General features: G+C 34.1%; 3 protein-coding genes across 3 annotated transcripts; 2 read left to right on the top strand and 1 right to left on the bottom strand.

Moving 5' to 3' along the window:
• Window positions 1-2,692: 2,692 nt before the first annotated feature.
• LOC145821523 (uncharacterized) lies at window positions 2,693-3,094 on the top strand. The gene has a single exon (XM_082918045.1). It carries the CDS (start codon window positions 2,693-2,695, stop codon window positions 3,092-3,094), a length of 402 nt encoding a protein of 133 aa, XP_082774171.1.
• Window positions 3,095-3,366: 272 nt separating this feature from the next.
• LOC145821522 (uncharacterized) lies at window positions 3,367-6,570 on the top strand. The gene is made up of 4 exons (XM_082918044.1): window positions 3,367-3,934; window positions 4,031-4,215; window positions 5,860-6,048; window positions 6,160-6,570. The coding sequence occupies exons 1-4, from the start codon at window positions 3,367-3,369 to the stop codon at window positions 6,568-6,570; spliced, it is 1,353 nt and encodes a 450-aa protein (XP_082774170.1).
• A 17,836-nt stretch (window positions 6,571-24,406) lies between these two features.
• On the bottom strand, window positions 24,407-24,964 carry RHL41 (C2H2-type zinc finger family protein). Its single transcript, XM_028202147.2, has one exon. It carries the CDS (start codon window positions 24,911-24,913, stop codon window positions 24,407-24,409), a length of 507 nt encoding a protein of 168 aa, XP_028057948.2. The 5' UTR covers window positions 24,914-24,964.
• Between the last annotated feature and the right edge of the window lie 2,635 nt (window positions 24,965-27,599).

Genomic DNA, 27,599 nt, shown 5'->3' with positions numbered 1-27,599 from the left:
AATTATGGTTGCATGTGATGATAGACTATTAAATAAATAAAAATATAAATCTAATTTGACATTAGGTTATCAAATATAGAATTAAGTAAAAAATTATTTGGGAATTAGTATTTGGGAGCAATTAACACACTTGTGGAATTGTAATATTAATTGGGTCAAACTAAAGATAGTAAATAAATAATAACTTAACACCAAAACAAATAAATAAATGAATAAAAAAGAAAAGAAAATGAAAAAAAAAATGTTATAAACTAGTTGCCCAGCAAGGTTGTGAACTTCAGCCCAAAAGAAAAGAAAAACAAAAATAAATAATAAAAGTCTAAGCTAGTGTTGGCCCAGCAAAACCCTTGCACGTATTGGCCCAAGCAAAACGAAGGCCCAAGTATATATATATATATATTGAGGAGATTAAAACTTATCCAAATCTGTGAATTTGATCTACAATTAAGGCTCAAATCTACAAGCTTAATGATGGCCCGATATAAAGAGGATACGTGGCACTCACATCAAGGCTCGGGTTGCTGTATAAATAGGGGCAAATGTGTTGTAAATAAGAGAAGGAAAAAAAACAAACGAAAGAAAATAAAGGAAAGGAAGAGTGAAAAAAAAAAACCGAGAGGAAGAAACTTAGTAGGAAAGTTCTGATAGTAAAGCAAGGCTCAATTACGTGGGTTACTTTCTAAACTCTATTTACTTAAAAGGAAACCCATGGATACGTTTGTTTAAATTTTAGTATATATTTGACTATAACCTTATAAACAATTATGTTTTGCAAGTACCACCACGGGAATCTCACGCCTTGGGGGGCTTAAATAACCACTGACCTCTGTTTGACCACTTTGTGGTCCTCTGTTTGTTATGGATCCATTGACCCCTGTTCTGACTGTCACTTCTGTGACCTCTGCTCTGTTCTGTTTCGTACCGTGGTTGTAATTATTTATTTACATGATTTATGTATTCTGTTGCGTTAAATAAATTGTCATTTAAATTAAATTATGCAAATATTTTAGCCTAACCAGTTATCCATGGTTATTTTGTATTCCCTATACTCTTGGCGTAATATTTCTCACTCTACTGTGTGCTTATAGCTGTTACCCTTTCAGGTGACGAGATATAAGGGAGACCCATAACCCCACAAAATGGAACATGCTCATGAATTGTTGTTGAACCACTATTTTATCTTCTTTTTTTTTTATTATATTTTTGCTTCCTTTTGTCTCTATTCGGGGCTGGTCGCTGAATGATAAAATAATAAAAGCTCTAGAAATGTATTTCCTCTTTCTTAAATAGTAAAATGTAGTAAAATTTTTGTTTAATTACTTTTGTTTTCGCTTGTGCAATTTAATTTGCTTCGAATAAGAATAAGTTAGTAAGTCACGATTCCAACTCTAAGCCCATCGGTGGGTCGTGACAAAGGTGGTATCAGAGCAACGGTTTAAAAATATATATATATATATAATAAAATAAAACAAAATAAAATAAAATAGTAATAATAAATATATACCTGTGACGTTAGTTTTCATGTATAAAATCTCACGTTTATTCTGGTATTGTAGGGATGTCGGAGATTTATCTAGATGATGCTTTTTGGAATGACCTTTAAGCCATCAATTTAGATGAAATTTCAGCCGAACACCCCGCCCCCGCCTCACCCGAGGGTTGGGGAGATTCTGAGGAAATAGTCAGGGGATTGCACCCAGGCCTTGGCCGATTGATGGGTCGGCCAATTTATATCCAGGTTGACCCTACCGACGTCCCACACTTATTATGGAGGCACAGCCTTGTCCATACACGCAGACGTTTTCTTGGACCATCTCGCGTCCTTGGCGTCGCCCCGGGTCATGACCGCCCGCATTATATTATAGGCCATCTACCCCCAGAATTTGCAGCCAGGAGGGGGAACGTGTACCCCGAGGATTATATTTTCACCACAGTCCCTAACCCACTGGAGATCATTAATATTCCAAATGTTGACTTCGAAAATGATCTGTCATATGTTGAGACACCTGTTTGGATTGTCGACCGAGCATTTGTGGGTCATATACGGTCTATCCCCATTTTCACGATCCAGGTAGCATGGGTGTGTTTTGGTGTAGTCCAGTTGGGGTGGGAGTTTGAGCTTTTTATGCAGCACTATTTCCCTTGGTTTTTCAGCCCATCTGACCCATCACTTTAGATCTGGCTAGTAGAAAATCTTTTGTATGCTGATCCTTTATAATCCCTTTTTGTTGACTTTTGTTTTTGTTTATCACAGGGATGGGACACTAACATATTCTGACTAATGTAATATGAATTGTAAAAAATAATAATAATAATAAAAATAAAAATAAAAAAATAAAAAAGTAAATAAATAAAAATGTGTAATATTGGCAGTGTAATGTTGGTAGTTCATATAAATATAAATTATGCTACCTATATATATATACTGCGTTGAGAATATAATGCCTCGTTTATTACTTGTAGAATGGCTAATGGTAATGGAAGTGAGTCATCAGTTAGTGGCACTGAATCGATGGAAAGAGTAATGGAAAGAGCGGTTACTAGCTTTTTGCAAGCTTTGCAAACTAACATCAACAATGGGACGCCGGAACGGCAAGAAGGGCCGGTTACCACAAAATAGTTTCAGGATTTGAAACCCACCACATTTACTGGCAGCCCAGACCCAACGGTAGCAGACGCTTAGGTTAAAGACATGGAAAAGATTTTTCGTGCCTTACCTTGCGCCGAGAGGCAAAAGGTAACTTTCGCCACTTTCACTTTCAAAGACAATGCGCAGGAATGGTTGCTTCTCACTCTGGCCAAAGAAGAAATTACGACTTGGGCAAGATTCTTGGAAGTATTCTATGAAAAATACTTTCCAGATTCATTCCGAGAACAGAAGGCATTCGAGTTCATACATCTTAAGCAAGGAATCATGACGGTGGCCGAATATGAGTGCAAATTCACACAACTCGCTCGGTTTGCAACATACGTCATCCCCACTGAAACTCGAAAAGTAAGAAAATTTGAAGCAGGATTAGATGCTGGAATAAAAGACAGACTTGAGGTCTTGAAATTGCCAACCTATGCAGAAGTGGTGGCTGGGCGTATATAGCAAAAAAGGGAATTAAAGCCTTGCGTTCCGGAGAACCAAGCTACAAGAAGCGATTCTGGGAAAGAGATAACAGAAGACCCGGTCTTGCACCTCATAAAAAAATAAACATGGGCACAACCAGGTCAGGCCACCAAGGTCCTACCAACCCCCGAGGTGGCACTATTCCAAATTGCCTCACTTGTGGGAGGATTCATTGGGGACAATGCCATCGAGACACGGGAGCATGTTTTAGATGCGGACAGTTTGGTCACTTGCTAAAGGATTGTCCAAAGATGGTTAATCCTACAGCCAGCCCCTCTGGCCCAGTCAGGAGACCCACGGGACCTGGAGGAGAAAAGAAGAACCAAACCCGCCAAGGTCGGGCTTTCGCCTTGGTACCCGAAAAACCAGAAGTTACCGAGAATATTGTGTCAGGTACACTTTCTATCTGTGGTTTTTTAGCTCATGTCCTTATTGACTCTGGGTCAACTCATTCTTTTGTTGCACCACACTTTGCTGCCAAATTGACATCAACACCCGAACCATTAGGATATACATTGTCTGTGTCTTTTCCTTCTGGTAAGTCTGCCTGTAGTACTGATGTGTATAGATCTTGTGTTATATTCCTAAAAGGCAAAACCTTATATGTAGACTTGATTCCCCTCCGCATTGGAAACTTTGATGTAACCTTAGGTATGGATTGGCTGGCTGCCAACTACGCCTCTATCAATTGTAAAGCCAAAAAGGTCTCCCTCAAGTTACCAAACCAACCCGAAATTGTCTTTGATGGGGCTGAAGTTTCTAACCCTTCCTGTATCATATCCTCCATGGCGGCCCAACGACTTCTAAGAAAGGGTTGTGGTAATTATATTTGTTATGTGATTGATACACAAAAAGAGGCCCCTACCGTTGATGCAATTCCTGTAGTTCGAGAATTCCTGGATGTCTTCCTTGAAGATCTACCCAGTATTCCAATTGATCGGGAGATCGAATTCACCATTGAAGCCCAACTTGGCACGCAGCCTATATCAAAAACTCCTTATCGCATGTCGATGGCAGAATTGAAAGAGCTGAAGACTCAACTCCAGGAACTCTTGGACAAAAGTTTCATTCGGTCTAGTACCTCACCCTGGGGAGCTCCAGTATTGTTCGTGAAGAAAAAGGATGGCACGATGAGATTATGCATCGATTATTAGGAGCTGAATAAGGTTACCATCAAGAATCGATATCCTCTGCCGCGAATCGATGACTTGTTCGATCAACTTCAAGGAGCACAAGTATTTTCCAAAATTGACTTACGTTCTGGCTACCATCAATTAAAAGTTAAAACGAAAAGCATTGAAAAGACTGCCGTCAGAACCCATTATGGGCATTACGAGTTTCTCGTCATGCTTTTTGGCATCACAAATGCACCAGTAGCCTTCATGGACCTCATGAACAGAGTGTTCAAACCCTATCTTGATGAGTTCGTCATCGTCTTTATTGACAACATCCTCATATACTCCAAGTCACCAGAAGCTCATGAGCAGCACTTGCGAATGGTTCTACAAACACTACGAGATCATAAACTCTACGCCAAGTTGAAGAAATGCGAATTCTGGATCATTAGTGTACACTTTCTTGATCACGTCATTAACAAAGATGGCATTGCGGTTGACCCCCAAAAAGTTGCAGCAATCGTGGACTGGCCACGACCTACTAATGTGTCGAAAATCCGAAGTTCTTGGGTCTAGCTGGCTATCATCGACGCTCTGTGCAAGATTTCTCAAAAATAGCATCGCCCTTGACCGAGCTAACTCAGAAGAACACACCCATTGAATGGACTGATAAACAGGAGCGTTGCTTTCAAGACTCATGAGAAGAACTACTCGACTCACAATTTGGAATTGGCTGCGGTGATCTTTGCTCTCTAAATCTGGCGTCATTATCTCTACGGTACAACCTGCGAAATTTATATTGACCACAAGAGTCTAAAATATCTATTCACACAAAAGGAACTGAATATGAAGCAACAGCGGTGGTTGGAATTTATGAAAGACTATGATATAGAAATCCATCACCATCCGGACAAAGCTAACGTGGTAGCAAACGCACTGAGCCGAAGGTCAACGAGAAGTTTGGCATGCACTCTCGTTTCTCGCAAGGTCAATGGGTTGCTCGCCAATGTAATCGTGGAGCCTACATTGATTAGAGAAATTAAAGCGCGCCAATGTGAAGATAAACTCTTGAAGAAAAGGTACGAGGAACAAGGAAACACCCCTGATCCGGATTTCGTTATAAGCAATGCGATACTGAAATTTCGAAATTGAATTTGCATACCCGACATCCCGAAACTGAAGAAGAAGATACTGGAGGAAGCTCATAACTTGAAATTTGCAGTCCACCCTGGAAACACAAAGATGTATCATGATCTAAAGGAACATCACTGGTGGACCGGAATGAAAAGAAATACAGCAAACCATGTTTCCAAATGTCTGCATTGTCAGCGTGTTAAAGCAGAACATCAGAGACCTGCGGGGCTACTGCAACCACTCCCTATTCCTGAATGAAAATGGGAACACATTACTATGGACTTCATGGTCGAGCTACCACAGTCTTTTTCAAAGAATGATGCAATATGGGTTATAGTGGACTGATTGACAAAGTCAGCACATTTTCTACCAATCAAAATCATGTATACTCTGAATAAGTTTGCCACTTTATATATCAAGGAGATTATTCGGTTGCATGGTATTCCAGTTTCGATCGTGTCTGGCCGAGACCCTCGTTTCACGTCTCACTTCTAGAATAAATTGCAAGAAGCTTTGGGAACTACACTGAAGTTCAGCACGGCCTATCATCCACAAACAGATGGGCAATCTGAAAGAACAATCCAGATGTTGGAAGACATGTTACGTGTATGCGTGTTGGACCTCAAAGGTAATTGGGATGAGCACCTACCTTTGGTAGAATTTGCCTATAACAACAGCTATCAGGCAATCATTGGAATGGCGCCGTATGAAGCTCTGTATGGAAGGAGATGTCGATCACCTCTGTGCTGGACGGAGGTTGGGGACAGGAAATTGTTAGGCCCCGAAATCGTGCAGGTCACCAGTGAGAAAATCCAAGTCATCCAACAGCGGATTCGCACTGCTCAGAGCCGCCAGAAAAGTTATGCAGATACTCGGAGACAAGACTTGGAATTTCAAGCAGGGGATCATGTGTCTCTCAAAATCTCCCCAACAAAAGGAGTGATCCGATTCGGAAAGCGCGGGAAGCTAAACCCATGTTACATCGAGCCATTCGAGATATTGGAAAGAATTGGTCATGTGGCCTATCGCCTTGCACTACCTCCTGAGCTATCTAATATCCACAACGTGTTTCACGTTTCAATGCTTCGACGGTATCTCCGAGATCCAGAACATGTCATCAACTATGAGAGCTTGGAAGTTCGAGAGGATCTCTCTTACGAAGAACAACCAGCGCAGATTCTCGATCGTCGTGATCAAATTCTCTGAAACAAGACCATACCGCTGGTAAAGGTCTTATGGCGAAATCATCGCATCGAAGAAGCTACGTGGGAAAACGAAGGACAAATGCGAGCTAAATACCCACACCTCTTTAAAAGTTAAGGTACGTCAAGTTTGGGGATAAACTTCTAATTAGAAGGGGAGCAATGTGACACCCCGAACGTTTAATTAGGTACCACATAAATATTTAGAGTTATATATAATTATGATTACATGTGATGATAGACTATTAAATAAATAAAAGTATAAATCTAACTTGACATTAGGTTATCAAATATAGAATTAAGTAAAAAAATTATTTGGGAATTAGTATTTGGGAGCAATTAACACACTTGTGGAATTGTAATATTAATTGGGTCAAACTAAAGATAGTAAATAAATAATAACTTAACACCAAAACAAATAAATAAATGAATAAAAATGAAAAGAAAATGAAAAAAAAATGTTATAAACTAGTTGCCCAGCATGGTTGTGAACTTCGGCCCAAAAGAAAAGAAAAACAAAAATAAATAATAAACGTCTAAACTAGTGTTGGCCCAGCAAAACCCTTGCAAGTATTGGCCCAAGCAAAACAAAGGCTCAAGTACATATAGATATATATTGAGGAGATTTAAACTTATCCAAATCTGTGAATTTGATCTACAATTAAGACTCAAATCTACTAGCTTAATGATGGCCCCATATAAAGAGGATACATGGCACTCACATCAAGGCTCGGGTTGCTGTATAAATAGAGGCAAATGTGTTGTAAATAAGAGAAGGAAAAAAAACAAACGAAAGAAAATAAAGGAAAGAAAGAGTGAAAAAAAACCGAGACGAAAAACTTAGTAGGGAAGTTCTGATAGTAAAGCAAGGCTAAGGGTTATAATTAAGGTGAGTTATATAATACCTTGATTTATCATTATATGTTTTACGAATGTTTTGAGTTACCATAGCTTATTTTATACAAGTTACATTTTATTAAGTTATATAAATAAAAGTTATGTTTATAAATATTTCAATTACGTGGGTTACTTTCTAAACTCTATTTACTTAAAAGGAAATCCATGGATACGTTTGTTTAAATTTTAGTATATATTTGACTATAACCTTATAAACAATTATGTTTTGTAAGTACCACCACGGGAATCTCACGCCTTGGGGGACTTAAATAACCACTGACCTCTGTTTGACCACTTTGTGGTCTTCTGTTTGTCATGGATCCATTGACCCCTGTTCTGACTATCACTTCTGTGACCTCTGCTCTGTTCTGTTTCATACCGTGGTTGTAATTATTTATTTACATGATTTATGTATTCTGCTGCGTTAAATAAATTGCCATTTAAATTAAATTATGCAAATATTTTAGCCTAACCAGTTATCCATGGTTATTTTGTATTCTCTACACTCTTGGCATAATATTTCTCACTCTGCTATGTGCTTATAGCTGTTACCCTTTCAGGTGACGAGACATAAGGGACACCCATAACCCCACAAAATGGAACCTGCTCATGAATTGTTGTTGAACCACTATTTTATCTTCTTTTTTTTTTATATTTTTGCTTCCTTTTGTCTCTATTCGGGGTTGGTCGCTGAATGATAAAATAATAAAAGCTCTAGAAATGTATTTCCTCTTTCTTAAATAGTAAAATGTAGTAAAATTTCTGTTTAATTACTTTTGTTTTCGCTTGCGCAATTTAATTTGCTTCGAATAAGAATATGTTAGTAAGTCACGATTCTAACTCTAAGCCCCTGAGGTGGGTCGTGACAGTCACAGTACGAAGAAGTAATGTACGTGTGCAACGTGTCCCAGTAAGGACACGATGTCAGGTAAGCGAAACGACGGGCTGTGTGGCAGGCACGGTTCTAAAAAATCGAGCTACCTAGAGATGGACGTGTCTATGGTTCCAATAGGAGTATTTTAGTTCGGTTGGGTTACTTTTGGTTTGGTTAGTTGGAATATCTTAGCACGACATGAGAAGACTAATCCCAATCATGCACTGCAGATGGAATTAAAGGGCAATTGAGAGGGCAATTTATATGCAAATTAGGTCGAGCTAAGACCATCTGTTGGAATGGACTGAGCTAGGTACACTCTCTTGGGCATTGGGCCACACTGTAGGTGGAAATGAGAATGGAGTAAGCTCGGTCGTAGACTGGGCGGATATTCGGCCCAGGGTTTGGACCGAGGTGGTTATATTTAATCCAAGCAGGACCGGGGTACGATGGTGGTGGGGTACCGAACTGGTTATCACGGTCGAATACTGTCCTATTTCTGTCTGGCATGGGGCAAGGCCATGCTAGCTTGGTTGAGCTGCTACCAAGCCGAGATAAGGAGGTTTGAGCCATCTTACTTGGTTGGTAGTGAGTAGGGTGTTGTCAGAATAGGTATTATCCTTGAGAGTATGATTCCTAGGAGAGCTCTGTTAAGGAGAATAGAGTCCTACTAGAATTATGTTATGCAAAATCTATAAAAACTTATAACAGGACCTATGTACAGGTATCACGATTTCTACTCTCAAATACACAGAGTTTTTATCTATTGTCTATTTGGCTGGCTTAGGTATTGGAGAGGTATCTGGCACACACCCGTTGGCTAGCTCACATTTGTGTTTTCAGGTAGTAATGCGACGACGTTTGGAGGAGTGCAAACTTGATCAACAGGATTATACGAGAATGTTATTTCATGCTCGTACAGCATAGATTCTAACAAAATTTAGTTAGAAGTTGATTGTAAGGTTAGAAATTGTAAGGATAGTTGCGGGAAAGGGGATAAAAAAATGAAACTCAATTATGGAACAAGAAATGGGAGTTGAAAAAAGTTAACAACAGAAGTAAAATGATTTAGAAATGGAAATTGATGCGGGTTAGAGATGACTTCATTTGAGATGGCTCGCGAAAAAGGGTCAATGCTACTCTCTTCAAAAAAAAAAAAAAAAAATTATTACATTCTCTAATTTGGTTTCGATTTTAACAAATTTTAAATGAATTTTATTATGTAATTGTGAATTAGAAATTTTAGTTGTTATATCATTCGAAAAAATTTAATATAAAAAAATATATTTATCATTTATGCTAAATGTAATGTTTATAATTCATTCAATTTTTTTGCTCTAAAATGTTATTGATACACGTAATGATATACATGCCTATTGATTAATACTTAAAATAAAATATTAATACACAATTAAAACACGACTTTAGTTCAATTTAAATGAAAACAATTTATCCTCATACTTTTAACTATTTTTTTCTTTTAAATTTTAAAATTATTAATTTAATTTTTAAAATAAAATTTTAATTATTTATTTAAGACGGTGGATAACACAAATTTTATGCTAATAAAAATATAACCGCAATCTTTTGTATCGTACACGTGTGCCTCTTAATCGTTTGATTGTGGAAAAATTATGGAGGTGGATTCCTCCCGCCTATAAATTGAATTGGAGGGGTTGTTTGACCACCACGGAGTTTATTACGAGTTTGTTTTTGATAATTTAAATTATTTATTTTATTAAATATTTTGTATATATTATTTATATAAAAATTAAATTAATTTAATAATTATAATAAATTTAATTTATTATATTTGTCATAAAAAAAATAAATAACAAATGTATTTTTTAAATTAAATCATTAATTTTTTAACAAATGTAATAAATTAAATTTCTTACAATTATTAAATTAATCTAATTTATTTTGTAAATAATATTCACAAAATGCTCAATGAAATAAACTATTCGAATGATCAAAACAAAATTTGCAATGGACTCAAACAACACCCTGTCAAATCATGGAGAGGAGGTAGGGCTGAGCAAGGAATCCGTGAAATCCGTAATCCGATCCAGTCCAGTCCAATCCGATAGGTTTGGATTGGTTTTTTGAATCCGCGATTCGGTTCCGGATTGAAGAATTAAAAATCCGTAGTCCACGAATTGGTTCCGGATTGAACCCCACGGTTCCGGATTGGAACCGATCCGGACCGTATACAAATAGTCTATATTTTTATTATACATCCTCCCCTATAGTATCTTCTCTTATTCTATATAAAATCTAAACTCAAACCTAAAACCGTATAATATCTTATTTTATTACTTTTGTTTGTATTTTCTTATGGTTGTTTAAATTCAAGAACAGTATGTCACTATTATAGAAAAATATGTTGCTATTATGGAACTGATATAGCGCTATGTTTATATTTTTATGAAGTTAAAGCGTTATATATATATATATATATATATTTGTTTTTTGTTATTTAATTATGTGAATCCGTAGTCCTAAATCGATCCAATCCGTATTTAAATGGATTGATTCCATGATTTAAACGGATTAGATTGGTTCCAATTTTTCAGGAACCGTAGATAACAGATTGGTCCTAATTTTACCCCAATCCAATCCAATCCAGACTATGCTCACCCCTGGGCATCCACCGCCAAAAAGTATTTAGTGCTTTAGTATCAGACTAATACAATTTTGCTTATATAATTTATTAAGAAGAAATAATTTAAATAAATTAATAAAAAAGACTTATTTCTAGACGTTGGATGAGCTGTGCTTTTGACTTTTACTTTTAACTTTTGCTATTGAATTATCAAGTTCTAACTTATAATCTAGTTGATTTGGAATGTGCTCTCCATTTTCCACTACTATTATCCACTTTTTAAAGTCACATCCGTAGATTTTACTTGAGATTTTCCTGATACATATGGAAGGAGCACTTTTTATGAATTTCGTAATTAGTTGAGACATGTATAAACTAGTATGAATATCCAGTTATACCAAAAAAAAAATTAACAAACTGCACTAAACAATACCTAATTTAAGTTGCTTTTCTTTACCTCATTTTCCTTATTAATTTTTTTTTGTAATACCATCACCCTTACCAACATTTCATTTCATTTTGAAGAATTTTTTTCAAGATCCCTAATATTAGGGCTGCAAATGAACCAAACTGTTCATAAACAAACTCACATCGGCTCGTTAAGGGCTCAGCTTGGTTCGGTTCGGTTCGGTTCGTTTTGTAAACGAGTCGAGTTCAAGCTCGAATATTAGGTTCGTTTAGTAAATGAGTCGAGCTCAAACTCACATAAACTCGGCTTGTCAAGCTCGACTCGTCAAGCTCGGCTCGTTTATTTTTATTTAAACAATGTAAATAATATTAAAAAAATTAATCGAGCCGAGCTGAGCCAAGCTCGAGCCTAATTCCTTTTCAAGCCGAAATCGAGCTCCATAAACGAGCTCGATAAGTAAATGAGCCAAGCTTGAGCTTAGCAAAGCTCGGCTCCACTCGGCTCGGTTCGTTTGTAGCCCTACCTAATATTAAGATTTTATAAGATAAATAACATATAATATTTTCATAGTAGTTAAGATACCTCAACATTTTCACAGAAAAAATTTGACTCAGCGAAATTTTACTACAAGAAAATACACCTTTAGCTACTAAAAAATTAGTCACCAAAGCCTCATTTTTAGTCGCCGAAAGTCAAAGGCTATTAAAAATTAGTCAGTCGGGGATACCTTGTCGGCGATAGCATTGGCGACTAAAATTTTTTTGGTCGCTAATTTACAACTTTTGGCTACTAAAAATTTATTAGTTGCCAAAAGTAACCTTTTGGAGATCAAAATTTAGTCGCCTAAAGTTACTACATAAAAATGAATTTAACTATTGGCGAATAAAAGTTTTAGTCGCCAATAAGTTTTTGTTGCAAATGGTACTACATTTAGTGACTAAATATTTTAGTCGCCATTTTATGTCGCATTTAGCCACAAAATATTTTAATTACCGTTTACGACTAAACATTTTAGTCGCCGAAGGATGCCATGTTTTTTCATGACTAAAATATTTAGTCGGCAAAGGATTTTTTCCTTATCTTGATTTATTTTGGCTACAAACTCTTTAGTCGGAAAAAAGTCTTTTTTTTTTTGGCTACTAAATATTTAGTCACCAAAAACCTTTACTTGCTTTTTTGACTGCCAAGTCTTTAATCGCCACAAACTTTAGTGTTTTCTTTAATTAATTCCTCCGTAACCTATATTTGTTCTATTATTAGTGCAATTTGTATCTTGTATATAAAGAAAACAATACATATACTGATTATATTATCAACTATTCCACAACCTGCACACATTTCACTTTGTACCATCCAAAAAATTCATATTTAATGTTAAATTACAAATGTAATAAAAATTCCATGCAAACCAAGTAAAATCCAACCGAAAAAATGTAATTCAATACAAAAAAGTCGATTATACAAAAAACAATGTTCCCTATGCACAAAAAAGTAATATCCATGATATCATGCCAAAAGGATAATCTATATCACACTAAAAGTAATTTGTACCAGGCCAATAAGTATCTATACGAACAATAGTAATCTGTAGACAAAAAACAATGTCCTCTATAGACCCCCCCAAAAAAAAAAATCTGTATCCACAATTTCACACCAAAAATCATCTGTAAAAAATAAAATAAAATAAATTGTTAGTACCGACCAATCTTCAAGCCAAGAACCATGATGCAAACTGAAATAACTGAATTAAAACCATAATGAGTATATAGAAAGTAAAATTTTACAAAAGCTAAAACTTAAAGTTTCCAAAATGTTTGATTCTACTTCTCGGGACATTTCAAGTTGTAATCTCAAAGCTAGTGTATCTTTGTCAACTGGCATGTCATCCCTTACCCTAGAATGATGGAACTATTGCTATCCAATTCTTCACATATTTTTCAAAGATCTGCAGAACAAGATTATCATTACAGACCAACTCATCGTTTGTATATTTACTCGCCATCACAACAATAGTCTAGGGGGTTACGAGTGTTTGCTTAATAAAACTATATATATATATATATATATCACTAGTAAAGACAAAGCTCACAAAGCAGATTGAAAGCTTGAAATCAACAAGCAAAAAAAAAAAAAAAAAAAAAAAAAGAGAGAGAAAAAGGAAATAGCTGAGAAAAACTAACCTCATTAAGAAATGATTTCTAGATTGCTCTCACCAATGCTGCCCAATGTTTAGTTGTTTCATAGTAGATATTGGAATCTTCTTTGTAATAAAATCATATCATCCATTAACAACTATATCTATATCCCTCAGATAAATTTAATCAATATTTAAAAAATTAACAACCAATTAAACAAAAGTTAGGAGTTGAAGGCACCTTCATAGATTTATATATAGAAAGGTAAGGTATTGCACTAAAAAGTACTAAAGAATATCATGGAAATGGGAAAAAATTGAAATTTCTCTGAGTCAAGCGAAATTTCTCTAAGCCGGACAAAATTTCTCTGAGTGAAATTTTCTCTTTGAAAATGTTAAGGGAACTTAGCTAATAAAAAAACAATATCTTGGACCTCTTCTACTACACAAAGTTGGAGAGGAATGTTTCACTAATTTTTCATTTCATTTACTTGTATTTTGCTTTGAACATGTGTAATGAATTGTTTATTCGATCAATTACTCTCCCCCTCTCTTATATATATTTAACTAGTTGGTTGTTTATCATGACTTTTGAATAATTTGTCTTTGCTGGTGGAGGAGAGCTAACAAAAGCTCACAATGGGGGTGAAATCAAGATTAATTTACTGGTTACGGTTCTAAAAAAATTAAAATCAAACCAACTAATTAAAATTATGAAATCAATCTTAATCAAACTATTTAAATACAGTCCAGTTTAATTTGGAACTACAGTTTCACATAATCTATTTGTAAGAAAATTTATGTAACATTTAAAAAAAAAATTAGGTTATCATAAATTTTAAAAATAATAATAACATATCCATCAAACAAACTACTCTCAATATATCAATTTTATTGAGTATTTTATTAATACAAGAGGTATATGTCATTTTTAAAAAATTAATTGTTTTATATATTTTGAAAACTAAAAAAATATATTTACTAGATTAATTTATTTTTTTACTAAAATAATTTTTTCACAATATTTATAGAAAAAATTATGTTCAATTATTAATGTATTCAAATGAACTCAGTATTTTTTATACAAATACTTTCATTCTACTAATAAAATTTTAAATTCTGTCTTTGGTGACACGTGGGGGGCAGTGGCTAAATATTAAGTTGAGTCTCACACTCCAATTACTAAAAATGTCCTTTCTGCAAATTAATATTATAGCCTACCATTGTAGTGGGCCATTTGGTACGGAAATGATGACATACGACTTTGTTACATATCAAGCCACGTGGCCTTGGTATAGCAGTTGTCAGCTCTGTTTTTTCTACAAAATATTGTTGGAAATGGTAGAAAAATTCTGGGTAAAATCAGAATTTTTTCTCAAGTTTGGTCTATTTTTTAGGTAGGCCCCGAGTATCGATTTACTCGGGTCAAAGTGGTAACGCGTTCTATGCCGCGTTGTGATTCACGTGGTATATTTGGTTGCTCAAAACCATTACCGAGTGAATGGGAAATTGAAGCCAAAGTGTGCTCCATGGAAATTGAGTTTTGGTGGAAATTCCTTAAGGTGGTAAATTGGCTTGTCCCACATTGATTTGGTGGGAAGTTTTAAAAGGGTTTATAAGGCTTGGGTGAGATACTTGGGGTGTGCCCCAAGGGGTACCCAAGTGTTTTAGAGGGAGAGGTTATGGGCAAAATGGGCTAGACCCATTGGACCCAAAAATCACCACACGCACGCCACCGCCGTCTGTCCAGTCGGGTGGGCTTGGGCGCAAAAATATTTGAATTTAATTTTATTTTTTGGTAAAATAAAATCCAAAATTCAAATTAAACTGATTTGAATTTTTTGTACATCCAAACAGGGCAGAATTAAACTGGTTTGGATTTATTGCTCATCCAAACAGAGCCCTTCCCGTTTTTTATCTGTTTGATTTATTAACCCAACAGATTCAAATCTGTTTAAATTTGAAACTAACAGGTTTCATACCTGTTCAATTCAAAACCAAGAGTCACCTTTACATCTATAAATAGATTAGCCTCCCATTTGGATTTAACCCTAATTTTCGTACTCCATCCTCTGCTTTAAATCTCTGTATTTTGCTGCATTTTATTTCTGAAAGAAAGAGTGTAAACACTTAGTGTGTTCGTAAGGCAAACAATTTGTAGTGCTGCTATTGTTTGTGGTAAAATCATTTCATCCTGGGAGATAGACGTCCAAATTCTGAAAGCACCGTGGAGAGGACGAATCTGTCTTAAGGACACAGTGTTAAACACTGGACTTGATCAGAAAAGTTATTCAAATAAATTAACCAAGTAAGTTGTTTAATTTTATTCTGTTTTTTATTTGTTTATTTAATCAGATTTTATTTTATTTTTGTAACAAAATAAAATCTGTGGTTTTATTTATTTATTTTTATTTCGAGTTTGATTTTTGTAATCAAACATATTCTCTCATTTTCTTTATTTCTTTATATTCTTGTTGTTGTTTTGTACACAACAGAATTTAATCTTTTTAAATACAGTGAAGATTGTCCAACAATCTTAAGACAGACTCCTTTTTTGGTATCTTCATTGTATTTAATTTTCTGTGTTTTCAAAGTAATATTCTGGTTGGAAAAACAAATAGTGATTTATGCTATTTGACAGATAGTAGTAATATACTGTCTCTTTTCTTTGACAACAACTAGTAGTACGATACTGGTGTCATTAACAATTCAGAATATTATTTGGTATTGCAGAAAATTCTTATGATATTTTATTTTTCTAGTTTTAGTAACAAGGAAAATAAAATTATTTTGTTATTATAATTTATTTTCTGGTTTTAGTAACTAGAAAATTAATTTGTGTTTTATTTTTTTTCCTGCTTTTTGTAATCAGAGATTATGGTTACTACAACTGAAACTGCATCTGGCAGTGGTACTCCTATTGTTACACCTACTTCGGTCCCTATCCAGAACCATGTTCATGTACCAATCAATCATGGAGAAAAACCGGAGAAATTTAACGGTACCGAGTTTAAGAGATGGCAGCAGAAGATGCTGTTCTATCTTACAACTCTTAATTTGGCCCGGTTTCTCCATGAAGAGGCTCCAGCACTTAAAGAGGGTGAAAGTGATCGGCAAGTTGTTGCCGCTGTAGATGCTTGGAAACATTCAGATTTCCTGTGCAGAAACTACATCCTAAATGGCCTTGACAATATGCTGTATAATGTATACAGTCCTCTGAAAACAGCAAAAGAATTGTGGGATTCTTTGGAGAAGAAATACAAGACAGAAGATGCCGGCACGAAGAAATTTCTGGATTTTGTTATGGTAGACTCCCAAACGGTAATATCTCAAGTTCAAAGTTTTCAAATAATTCTGCATGATATTCATTCAGAAGGTATGTCTCTTAGCGAGTCATTCCAAGTCGCTGCTTTAGTGGAAAAGTTACCACCGGCTTGGAAAGATTTCAAAAATTATTTAAAACATAAACGCAAAGAGATGACTATGGATGAATTGATTGTAAGATTAAGAATTGAAGAAGATAACCGAAAGGCTGAAAAGAGGAATGGGAAAAATCTCATTGAGTCCAAGGCTAATGTAGTAGAACAAGTTCATAAACCACATAACAAAAAGAGAAAGTTTACTGGAGATGGTCCTAAACAAGGCGATAGTAGCAAGAAGTTCAAAGGAAAATGCTATAACTGTGGCAAAACTGGACATCGAGCTTCTGACTGCCGCCGCCCTAAGAAGGATCATGGAAGTACAAGTAAGAAGACCACCAATCAGGCCAATGTAACAGAATTGGATTACATCTCTGACGGAGTGAATGACATCAACCTTTCTGCTGTGGTGTCTGAGGCTAACTTGGTTGGAAATCCCAAAGAGTGGTGCGTTGACACTGGAGCAACTCGTCACATTTGTGCGGACAAGAAGATGTTCACTACCTACAATGAGGCTGCAAATGGTGAACAACTTTTCATAGGAAATTCTTCTACTTCTACTGTGGCTGGACAAGGGAAAGTGATCTTGAAGATGACATCAGGGAAAGAACTGACCCTCAACAACGTACTGCATGTACCTGACATCCGGAAGAATTTAGTTTCTGGTTCTTTGTTAAGTAAAAATAGTTTTAGGCTTGTTTTTGAGTCTGATAAATTTGTATTAACAAAGAGTGATATGTATGTTGGTAAGGGATACATGAGTGATGGTCTCTTTAAGTTGAATGTAATGACAGTTGTACCGAAAGTTGCTATGAATAAGAATAACACATCTTTTGTTTATATTCTTGAGTCAAATTTATGGCATGGTAGATTAGGACATGTGAATTTTGATGCTTTGCGTAGATTAATTGGTTTAAATCATATACCAAAGTTTGAAATTAATCCTAATCATAAATGTAAAATTTGTGTAGAAGCGAAACTAACTAAGGCTCCATTTAAATCGATTGAAAGAAAAACCGAACCTCTAGAATTAATTCATACTGATGTATGTGATTTAAAATTTATTCAAACTAGAGGTGGCAAAAAGTATTTCATAACATTTATCGATGATTGCACAAGATATTGTTATGCTTATTTACTTAGAAGTAAAGATGAAGCCTTAGAAATGTTTAAACTCTACAAAACAGAAGTTGAAAATCAACTTGGTAAAACCATTAAAATGGTTAGAAGTGATAGGGGTGGTGAATATGATGCACCATTAAATGAATTTTGTGCACAACATGGCATTATTCACCAAACTACAGCTCCTTATTCTCCACAACAAAATGGAATTGCTGAAAGGAAGAATAGAACTCTCAAAGAAATGATGAATACTATGTTACTAAGTTCAGGTTTACCACAGAACTTGTGGGGGGAAGCAATATTGTCTGCTAATTATGTTCTTAATAAAATACCCCACAAGAAAACTAACAGCACTCCTTATGAATTGTGGAAAGGTCGATCGCCTTCCTACAAATACTTAAAAGTGTGGGGGTGTTTGGCAAAAGTTGAAGTTCCTGTTCCTAAAAAGACAAAGATTGGACCAAAAACAATAGACTGTGTGTTTATTGGTTATTCTCAGAATAGTAGTGCATATCGGTTTCTGACTTATAAATCAGAAATACCTGATATAAATGTGAACACTATTATAGAGTCAAGGAATGCTGTGATCAAACAAAAGAGACTAGTAATAGTCTCGACCAACAGGATTTAACTAATGATGAACCAAGACGAAGTAAAAGAGCGAGAACATCAAAATCCTTTGGTCCAGATTTTCTGACATACTTGTTAGAAAATGAACCTTAAAGCTTTAAGGCAGCAATGACAGGTCCTGAAGCACCTTTGTGGAAAAAGGCTGTTAATAATGAAATTGAATCCATTATGCAAAATCATACTTGGGAATTGGTGGATCTTCCACCAGGTTCTAAACCTCTTGGATGTAAATGGATATTCAAGAGAAAAATGAAAACAGATGGTTCAATTGACAAGTATAAAGCAAGACTTGTTGTTAAAGGTTATAGAAAAAAGGAAGGTCTGGACTATTTTGATACATATTCCCCTGTAACAAGAATAACATCCATTCGCATGCTTATTTCTATAGTAGCGTTGTTTAATTTAGAAATACATCAAATGGATGTTAAGACGGCTTTCTTAAACGGTGATCTAAATGAAGAGATCTATATGGAACAACCCGAAGGGTTTGTAGTATTAGGGCAAGAAAATAAAGTTTGTCGACTTGTAAAATCCCTTTATGGATTAAAACAAGCACCTAAGCAATGGCATGAAAAATTTGATCATGCAATGCTTACTAATGGGTTTAAGATAAACGAATGTGACAAATGCGTCTATGTTAAAAACACTGACCAAGGATATGTCATAGTTTGTCTTTATGTAGATGACATGCTTATCATTGGAAGCAGTCAAAACATGATCAAATCAACTAAGCAAATGCTTAACAAAAGATTTGATATGAAAGATATAGGGGTCGCAGATGTTATATTAGGAATGAAAATTACTAAAACATCTTACGGATATGCATTATCTCGATCTCATTATATTGAGAAAATTCTTGATAAATTTATCAAGGAAGATTTGAATTTAGCTAGAACACCTGTAGACATCAGTCTTTATTTATCGAAAAATAAAAGTGATGCAGTGTCTCAGTTAAAATACTCCCAAATCATTGGAAGCCTAATGTACCTAATGAATTGTACTCGTCCTGATATAGCTTATGCTATCAGTAAATTGAGTAGGTACACTAGTAACCCCGGAGAAGACCATTGGAAAGCGATCATTCGGGTTCTTAGATATTTAAGATTTACCCGTGACTATGGTTTGAACTTTACTCGATATCCAGCAGTACTTGAAGGTTATTGTGATGCAAATTGGATATCGGATACTAAAGATTCAAAATCCACAAGTGGATATGTCTTTACTTTAGGAGGCGCTGCTGTTTCTTGGAAATCTACCAAACAAACATGCATCGCACGATCCACAATGGAATCCGAGTTCATTGCTTTGAACAAAGCAGGGGAAGAAGCAGAATGGCTTCGTCACTTCTTAGAAGACATTCCAATGTTGCCAAAACCTGTGCCAGCTATTTGCATTCATTGTGATAGTCAATCTACAATAGGCAGGGCACAGAATCACATATATAACGGTAAGTCACGACATATTCGTCGTCGACATAATACCGTAAGGCAATTATTGTCAAACGGAATAATCTCAATAGATTATATAAAATCTAAAGAGAATATTGCGGATCCGTTAACAAAAGGTTTGCCAAAAGAGCTAGTGCATAGTTCATCGAAGGGGATGGGATTAAAGCCTATTACATAAGAGTCGTCATAATGGTAACCCTACTTATATGACTGGAGATCCCAAGAACTAAGTTCAAAGGGACAACTAAGTTATGTATGGCTCACCAGAAATCACCAAGGGATTAAAAATTCCCTACCCATTCCTATGGTGAGAGTGATATCTGCAACATATGTTGTATGCAGGGGTGTAAGGATAAGCTTTGCTTTTAATGATTACTTATATCTTGATTAAGGTATAAAATCAAGACGAGTATAATGAGATACTCACAATAAAAATCACCTATATGAGTGTTGAACTGGGGCCGGTTCTATGAGAATGAAAATGCTAAATTCTCTAGAAACACTTATAAAAATCAGGCGCGTTCAAGGCCAAAATGAACACAACAGTGAGAACCACGATGTGTCAGAAGATATTTTGTGTGAAATCTATTGTCTTGGCTTACACAAACGGCTGAACAATTCAAGGCATCGCGTCCATTGGTTAGCCAGTAAGTCCGATAGGTTATCACTAGGGAAGGTTCAAGGCCGAAAACTACCTATCCTGATGCAAGATATTTTCGACTTATACTCTTTCGTTAAAATCTGCATATTGTTGCATTTCCGTTATCATCAAATTCTATTCATGTGGGGGATTGTTGGAAATGGTAGAAAAATTCTGGATAAAATCAGAATTTTTTCTCAAGTTTGGTCTATTTTTTAGGTGGGCCCCGAGTGTCGATTTACTCGGGTCAAAGTGGTAACGCGTTCTATGCCGCGTTGTGATTCACGTGGTATATTTGGTTGCTCAAAACCATTACCGAGTGAATGGGAAATTGAAGCCAAAGTGTGCTCCATGGAAATTGAGTTTTGGTGGAAATTCCTTAAGGTGGTAAATTGGCTTGTTCCACATTGATTTGGTGGGAAGTTTTAAAAGGGTTTATAAGGCTTGGGTGAGATACTTGGGGTGTGCCCCAAGGGGTACCCAAGTGTTTTAGAGGGAGAGGTTATGGGCAAAATGGGCTAGACCCATTGGACCCAAAAATCACCACATACGCGCGCGCGCCGCCGCCGCCGTCCGGCGGGCTGGGCCTGGGCTTGGGCGCGAGTGCGTGGTGTGTGGTTGGGTTGGGCTTCTAATCTTTTTGGGCCAAAAATATTTGAATTTAATTTTATTTTTTGGTAAAATAAAATCCAGAATTCAAATTAAACTGATTTGGATTTTCTGTACATCCAAACAGGGCAGAATTAAACTGGTTTGGATTTATTGCCCATCCAAATAGAGCCCTTCCCGTTTTTTATCTGTTTGATTTATTAACCCAACAGATTCAAATCTGTTTAAATTTGAAACTAACAGGTTTTATACCTGTTCAATTCAAAACCAAGAACCACCTTTACATCTATAAATAGACTAGCCTCCCATTTAGATTTAACTCCAATTTTCGTACTCCATCCTCTGCTTTAAATCTCTGCATTTTGCTGCATTTTATTTCTGAAAGAAAGAGTGTAAACACTTAGTGTGTTCGTAAGGTAAACAATTTGTAGTGCTGCTATTGTTTGTGGTAAGATCATTTCATCTTGGGAGATAGACGTCCAAATTCTGAAAGCACCGTGGAGAGGACGAATCTGTCTTAAGGACACAGTGTTAAACACTGGACTTGATCAGAAAAGTTATTCAAACAAATTAACCAAGTAAGTTATTTAATTTCATTCTGTTTTTTATTTGTTTATTTAATCAGATTTTATTTTGTTTTTGTAACAAAATAAAATCTGTGGTTTTATTTATTTATTTTTATTTCGAGTTTGATTTTTGTAATCAAACATATTCTCTCATTTTCTTTATTTCTTTATATTCTTGTTGTTATTTTGTACACAACAGAATTTAATCTTTTTAAATACAGTGAAGATTGTCCAACAAATATTTCATATAATAAGATACTTATAAACCAAGAATTTATCCATAAAAAAAATAAAAAATAAAAAATTGATGGATAAATTATGGGTTTATAAGTTTGGATTTGTAGCATTTTTATTCTTATAATATATAATAAATTTTTTTAAAATGTTAGAAATCTACAATTTGGTATAATGATATAGTAAGAGTTTGGCCTTTTATCATTAGATGTGTAATAAATTAAAAATTGACGCCTATTACACCACATCACTGTCGGTCAGAGTTTGGACGAAAATGTTTGTTTTTGATTTCTTCTTTCAAACAGTGTTCACTATTAAGGTGGTCTTGTTTGGGTCAGCAAAAGATTTTATATTATGATTAGCTTCATTCCTAATGATCATGAAGTTGAAGAAGAGCCTTAGGTGAAGATAATGTTAGTTAACAATTAAACAATAACTTGTATGGCTGCTTTGTGTCTAAGATTGCATGTTTTTTATTTGTTTGCTTCGTAGTGTTTTTGTTGTGATTTATATATGGGTTATAGATTTATAGCAATTGAATATGCTTGTGTTTATTCATATGAAAAATTACGGATATGTTTGGTTGGTCTCTCAAAATATGTTTTTTGAGAAAAAAATTCCAAAAACATGTTTGGTTGAAAAGTTTGGAGAAAAAAATTTTAAAATCACTTTTCTTTCTACTACACATCAATCAATTACTTTTTTTGTCTCTTCTCTCATTCTCAATCACTTTTCCTCTCATACTTATCTATTCAATTACCAAAAAATATCAAATCATCTCAAACTCCAAAAATATTTTTAAAATATACAACCAAACAAATTTTCAAATTTTCTAAACTCTCTCCAAAAAATTATTTTTGAAATTTAGCCACCTGTGTTGAGTATACATGTTGGCTCAACCAACCAAAAGCCACCATGTCTTTCTACCAAAGTTATCATTGTTTGGTGCATGTTTGTTTAGATACTTGGTTTTTAATTGAAATATTTTGTAAAAAACAATGGGTGGTTTGGCTTGTTTTCAGAAGAAAAAAAAAATCAAAAAATTCATTAGAAAAATTGAAAATAATTTGATAAAAATAAATATAAAAAAATATTTAAAAAAATTAATTTCAACCTCCCAAAGGATAAAATTATATAAAAGTGATAAGTATTTTTTATTTTTGATTTATTTTATTAAATTAATTTTTAGTTAAAAAAATTGAAACAAGCTTTTAAAAATCAAATTAAACATGGGCAAGGTGAATATGTATTGGCTGGATTTATTTAGTTCTAATGTTTTTTGAGTGGTTAACACAATGAAGAAATTAGCAATTGCTCTGATTATACCTATTCAACCTAATTACAACAATGCTCAAACAAAATTACATATTTTTATGGTTAAGCCATATGTCAAACAAGACAATCTAATATGCGATTTTATGATTTGTAATTTTTTTTTTTTCTACATAGAGATGATACCTAATTTGAGTTTAATGCTCCCAAACTCAAATTTTTGTATCTAATCAGGTCTATTTGTTGATTCATATTACAACATTAAAACTATCTAAAGGCACCTTAACAATGCTGTATGTTGTGGTGCATTTTATTCTCAACCAACAACAATGCAACCCCCATGCACTTCTATATTTTGGGTGCGTAACCCTTTCTTATATTCTCATTTATAATTTGTGCATATTCTTTGATTGATTTTTATTTTACATTTAATTTTTAAATCCTCCCTATTAAGGCCAAAAAAACAAATAATTAAGATAATTACTTGATAATTGTTTGACTTAAAATTAATTTGTAAGGACTATTATTCAATTTTTACTGACATACTCAAATTTATTAAATGTTGAAAAAACTAACAATTGTGTAAATTTAAATAATTATCATAAATACAGAATTTATTTAATAGCACTCCATCAACTATAAAAAAAATTTAAAAAAAAAAAAAAAAAAACCATATATACAAGTAGATTGATTTAAAAATGACAATTTACCCAAAACAATTTAGATATCAACTTAAATACAAATTTTCCCAACAACAAGCCAGGTGGATCCATAAAAAAAAAGGAGAAATGGTAGAGATCATGAAAATTTTGTCATAAAAAGGATCATAAAAAATTTGTGACCCTTAGATTACCTTGATTAGTATGTGGTGTTTTATTATAAGTGTAATCAAAAAGTCACAAATCTTTTATGATCATTTTCATAAAAGACTTTTCATGATAGCTATCATTACTGAAAAAAGGAAAAAAAAAAAAAGTGGTGTCAAGCAATGAACCAGGAGGGAGTCTTCTTAACCTTCATGTGGTTCTCATAAGGCGTCAAATTCAAATCCAACCACAAAACTCTTTTACTATCATCACCACCACCACTACTACTACTCGACTTCTGCATCAGTGCTGCCACTCCCTCCACCACCGATTCTCTTCTAGTATCATCATCATCATCATCAACGGCCCGATGTCTCCTCGTGTGACCCCCCAGTGCTTGCCCGGTTGCGAACTCTAGCCCGCATACGGAGCACTCATGCTTCTTCGGCTTGGGAGGTGGTTGAACCTGAACCATTAGTCTAGTAGGTTTCTTGTGACTGGCTCGGTGGCCTCCAAGGGCTTGGAATGAGTGGAACTCCCGGTTACACGTCTTGCAAGCAAAGACACGGCCACCACCAGGTGTGGTGATGTTTTCGCCTGCCCGAGAGAGCAGCATCAAGCAGTCTGCCATGGCTAGTTTCTCAATTTCTCTGTCTTCTCTCATAATTCTTTTCATTGTCATGGTTGACTCCAAAGTTGTTATGTGAGTTCGTACATGTGTTTCACATATATATTGAAGAAGAGTACGGTGGATGGTTTCAAAGTGACAGAGTTGTTGTCTGTTTTTCAACATGTAGATTTGTAAGTCTAGTTGTGCTGTGGTGGCTGGCAGGCTAGGAAACAGTGTAGCCGCCAGGGCTTACGATCGTGCATGAATTTGCATAGCGTGACTGGGTGGGTACAGCTGAGGCAACAAATGAAATTCAGTGGGCGTTTGGGAAGCGAGTTTTTTTTTTTAGGTTTTTTTAATTATAAGATATTATTTGAGAAATTTTTTTTTTTTATTTGAAAAGATAATTAAGTTTTTTTGTAGTTGGTTGTAATATTTGTGAGAAAAAAAAATAAAATAATTATAAAATTTAATATAATATTTTATTTAAATTTATTTTTTTAGTTTTGTAATCAATTTAACTTTTAGTAAAAAAAAGCCCAAAAAAATCCTCCCCAAACACCGCCTCAGTATCATAGTCTTTGTTTGACAGATCTAGAACTCTTGCTTAGTCCACTTGCACTCATTGCACGTGAATTTGTGATATTATTTTCCTTATTATATTAACATTGATGAATCCCGAACACAGCTTTAGGGAACAAATGCCTTCTAGGGGTGTGTTAGGCAGGGCCGCCCTGAGGTTCAGAGAGTTTAAGGCGAATTTTGAAAACGGGAGTCCTTATATTGAAAAAAAAAAAATTATAGATAAACGATAAGTTATAATTTTTTTATTTATTTGTAATTATAAAAAAAATTATTTGCACATATAACCATTAAAATTATAAATAAAATAATTTAATCAAACAAAATTAGGGCAAAAAAATTAGGAAAAAATTATTCAATTAAAACTGATAAAGACCTAAGAAAAAAATTTGGGCAAAATTATTTATTCTACTAAAATCTAATAGATAAAGAAGGTTAAAAAAAAAAAATAGGGTCCATATATTGTATGTATTGTTTTTCTTGGGCCCAAACATTTTTATATATATATATATATATTTTTTTTTTTTTTCATTTTAATAAATATAAGCAAAAAAACTACACTTATAAATAAGTATGGGCTAAACTATACATGAACCCAATAAATATTTTGGCCCTTTAAATTGATCCTAAAACCAAAAGAAAAAAACATTGAGCCTGTAATATTTTACCAAATTTGGAGGTCCTATTTTAAGGTCAAAATTTTGGGGTCTTACTGGCCTTAGGCCAGGGCCGGCCCTGGTTTTAGGGGTGTTTGGGAATTATACTTTTGACTTCTTAAAAATATAAAAGGATTGATTTGATAATTTATAATATTTTTGTTTGAGAAGTTGGTTATTTTAATTTTCGTTTGGTATGTTGATGGTCACAAAAAGGCAAAATAAGTTAAAAACTCAATAAAATAAAATGTTATATTTAAACCATAATCATTTTACTTTTTCTTTCATAAAAATAAAAAAAAACTAAAAAAATTCAATTCAAACGAGACTTTTTAGCCCAGGCTAAAATAGTCAAAAAACGACCTAGTTGGTTATTTGACTTTTTGACTATTTTATCCTGACTAAAAAAAGTTATTTTTGGTAAGTTGGTTAACTTTTTTTTATTTAATTTAATTTGATGATTGTGAGAGAAAAAATGAAATAATTATGAGCTGGATGTAACATTTTATCTTATTGACTATTTTAACCTCTTTGGTCTTTTAGTCGGCTATTTTAATCCAACCCTCTTCCCAAATAAGGCCAATATTTTTTGACTTTTTGACTAAAAATTCCAATTGTCAAACAATCCTTTCACCATCCAATGATTAAAAAAGAAAATGATATACAATTTCATTTTCTAAACACACTTTCTAAACCCAATGACCCTCTGCGAGAGAGGTGATAATTTTTTTCCCACACAATTATTCAGGGTTCAACTCGTGGAGTAATGCGACAAGAAAGAAATTTCTTATGAATTTCCTAATCTTGGTGTGGATGGCCAGCCTTTGATCGGATTGGGAAGGCGATTAGTCAAGATGTGCGTAAACTGACTTGGACAAAAAAAAATATATATATATAGAAAAATTATATTCATACATTAAATTTATACAAAAAAACTTGACAAAAATGATATGACAATATTATTATTGTAAATAAATTCATTTTCAAAGGTAGTTTGTTTTGAAGTGAAAGATACACAGTAAGTCATATCATTATGTATATAAATTATGTATAATTTTTTTTTTTTTTTTTTGGTATAGTATTACTTTTGTATCTAATAAACAAAAGAACTATAGTTAGTGTTTGGGATTAGCTTTTTAGTTATATATATATATATATATATCTTTAGTGAACTTTTATATTTTTATTTTAATTTACACTTTCAGATTCTACTCGATTAGATGAATTGAAAAAGTAAAAAAAATAAAAACAATTTTTTTTTAAAAATGTATGGAATTTTTTTCCTTATTGAAATCTTTTAGAATTTTTTTTTTTAATTTTAGATTCTTTTACACTAGACTGACTAGAAAAATATTTTTTTTAACACATTAAAAAAAAACCACTAAAGATACAAAAAAAAAAAAAAAAACAAAAAAACAACAACAACTACAACAACTGATTTTTTAAAATAGTTGCCAAACCAAAATAACTAACTAGTTCTGAATACTCAATTGAATTAAGGTCCAAATTGACGTCTGAAA

Source organism: Camellia sinensis, chromosome 3, assembly GCF_055761805.1.
Source record: "Camellia sinensis isolate YWXY chromosome 3, ASM5576180v1, whole genome shotgun sequence".
In the NCBI taxonomy this organism is placed as follows: Eukaryota; Viridiplantae; Streptophyta; class Magnoliopsida; order Ericales; family Theaceae; genus Camellia; species Camellia sinensis.
Note: the sequence above shows the minus strand (reverse complement) of the source record. Positions and strands in the feature narration are given on the sequence as shown.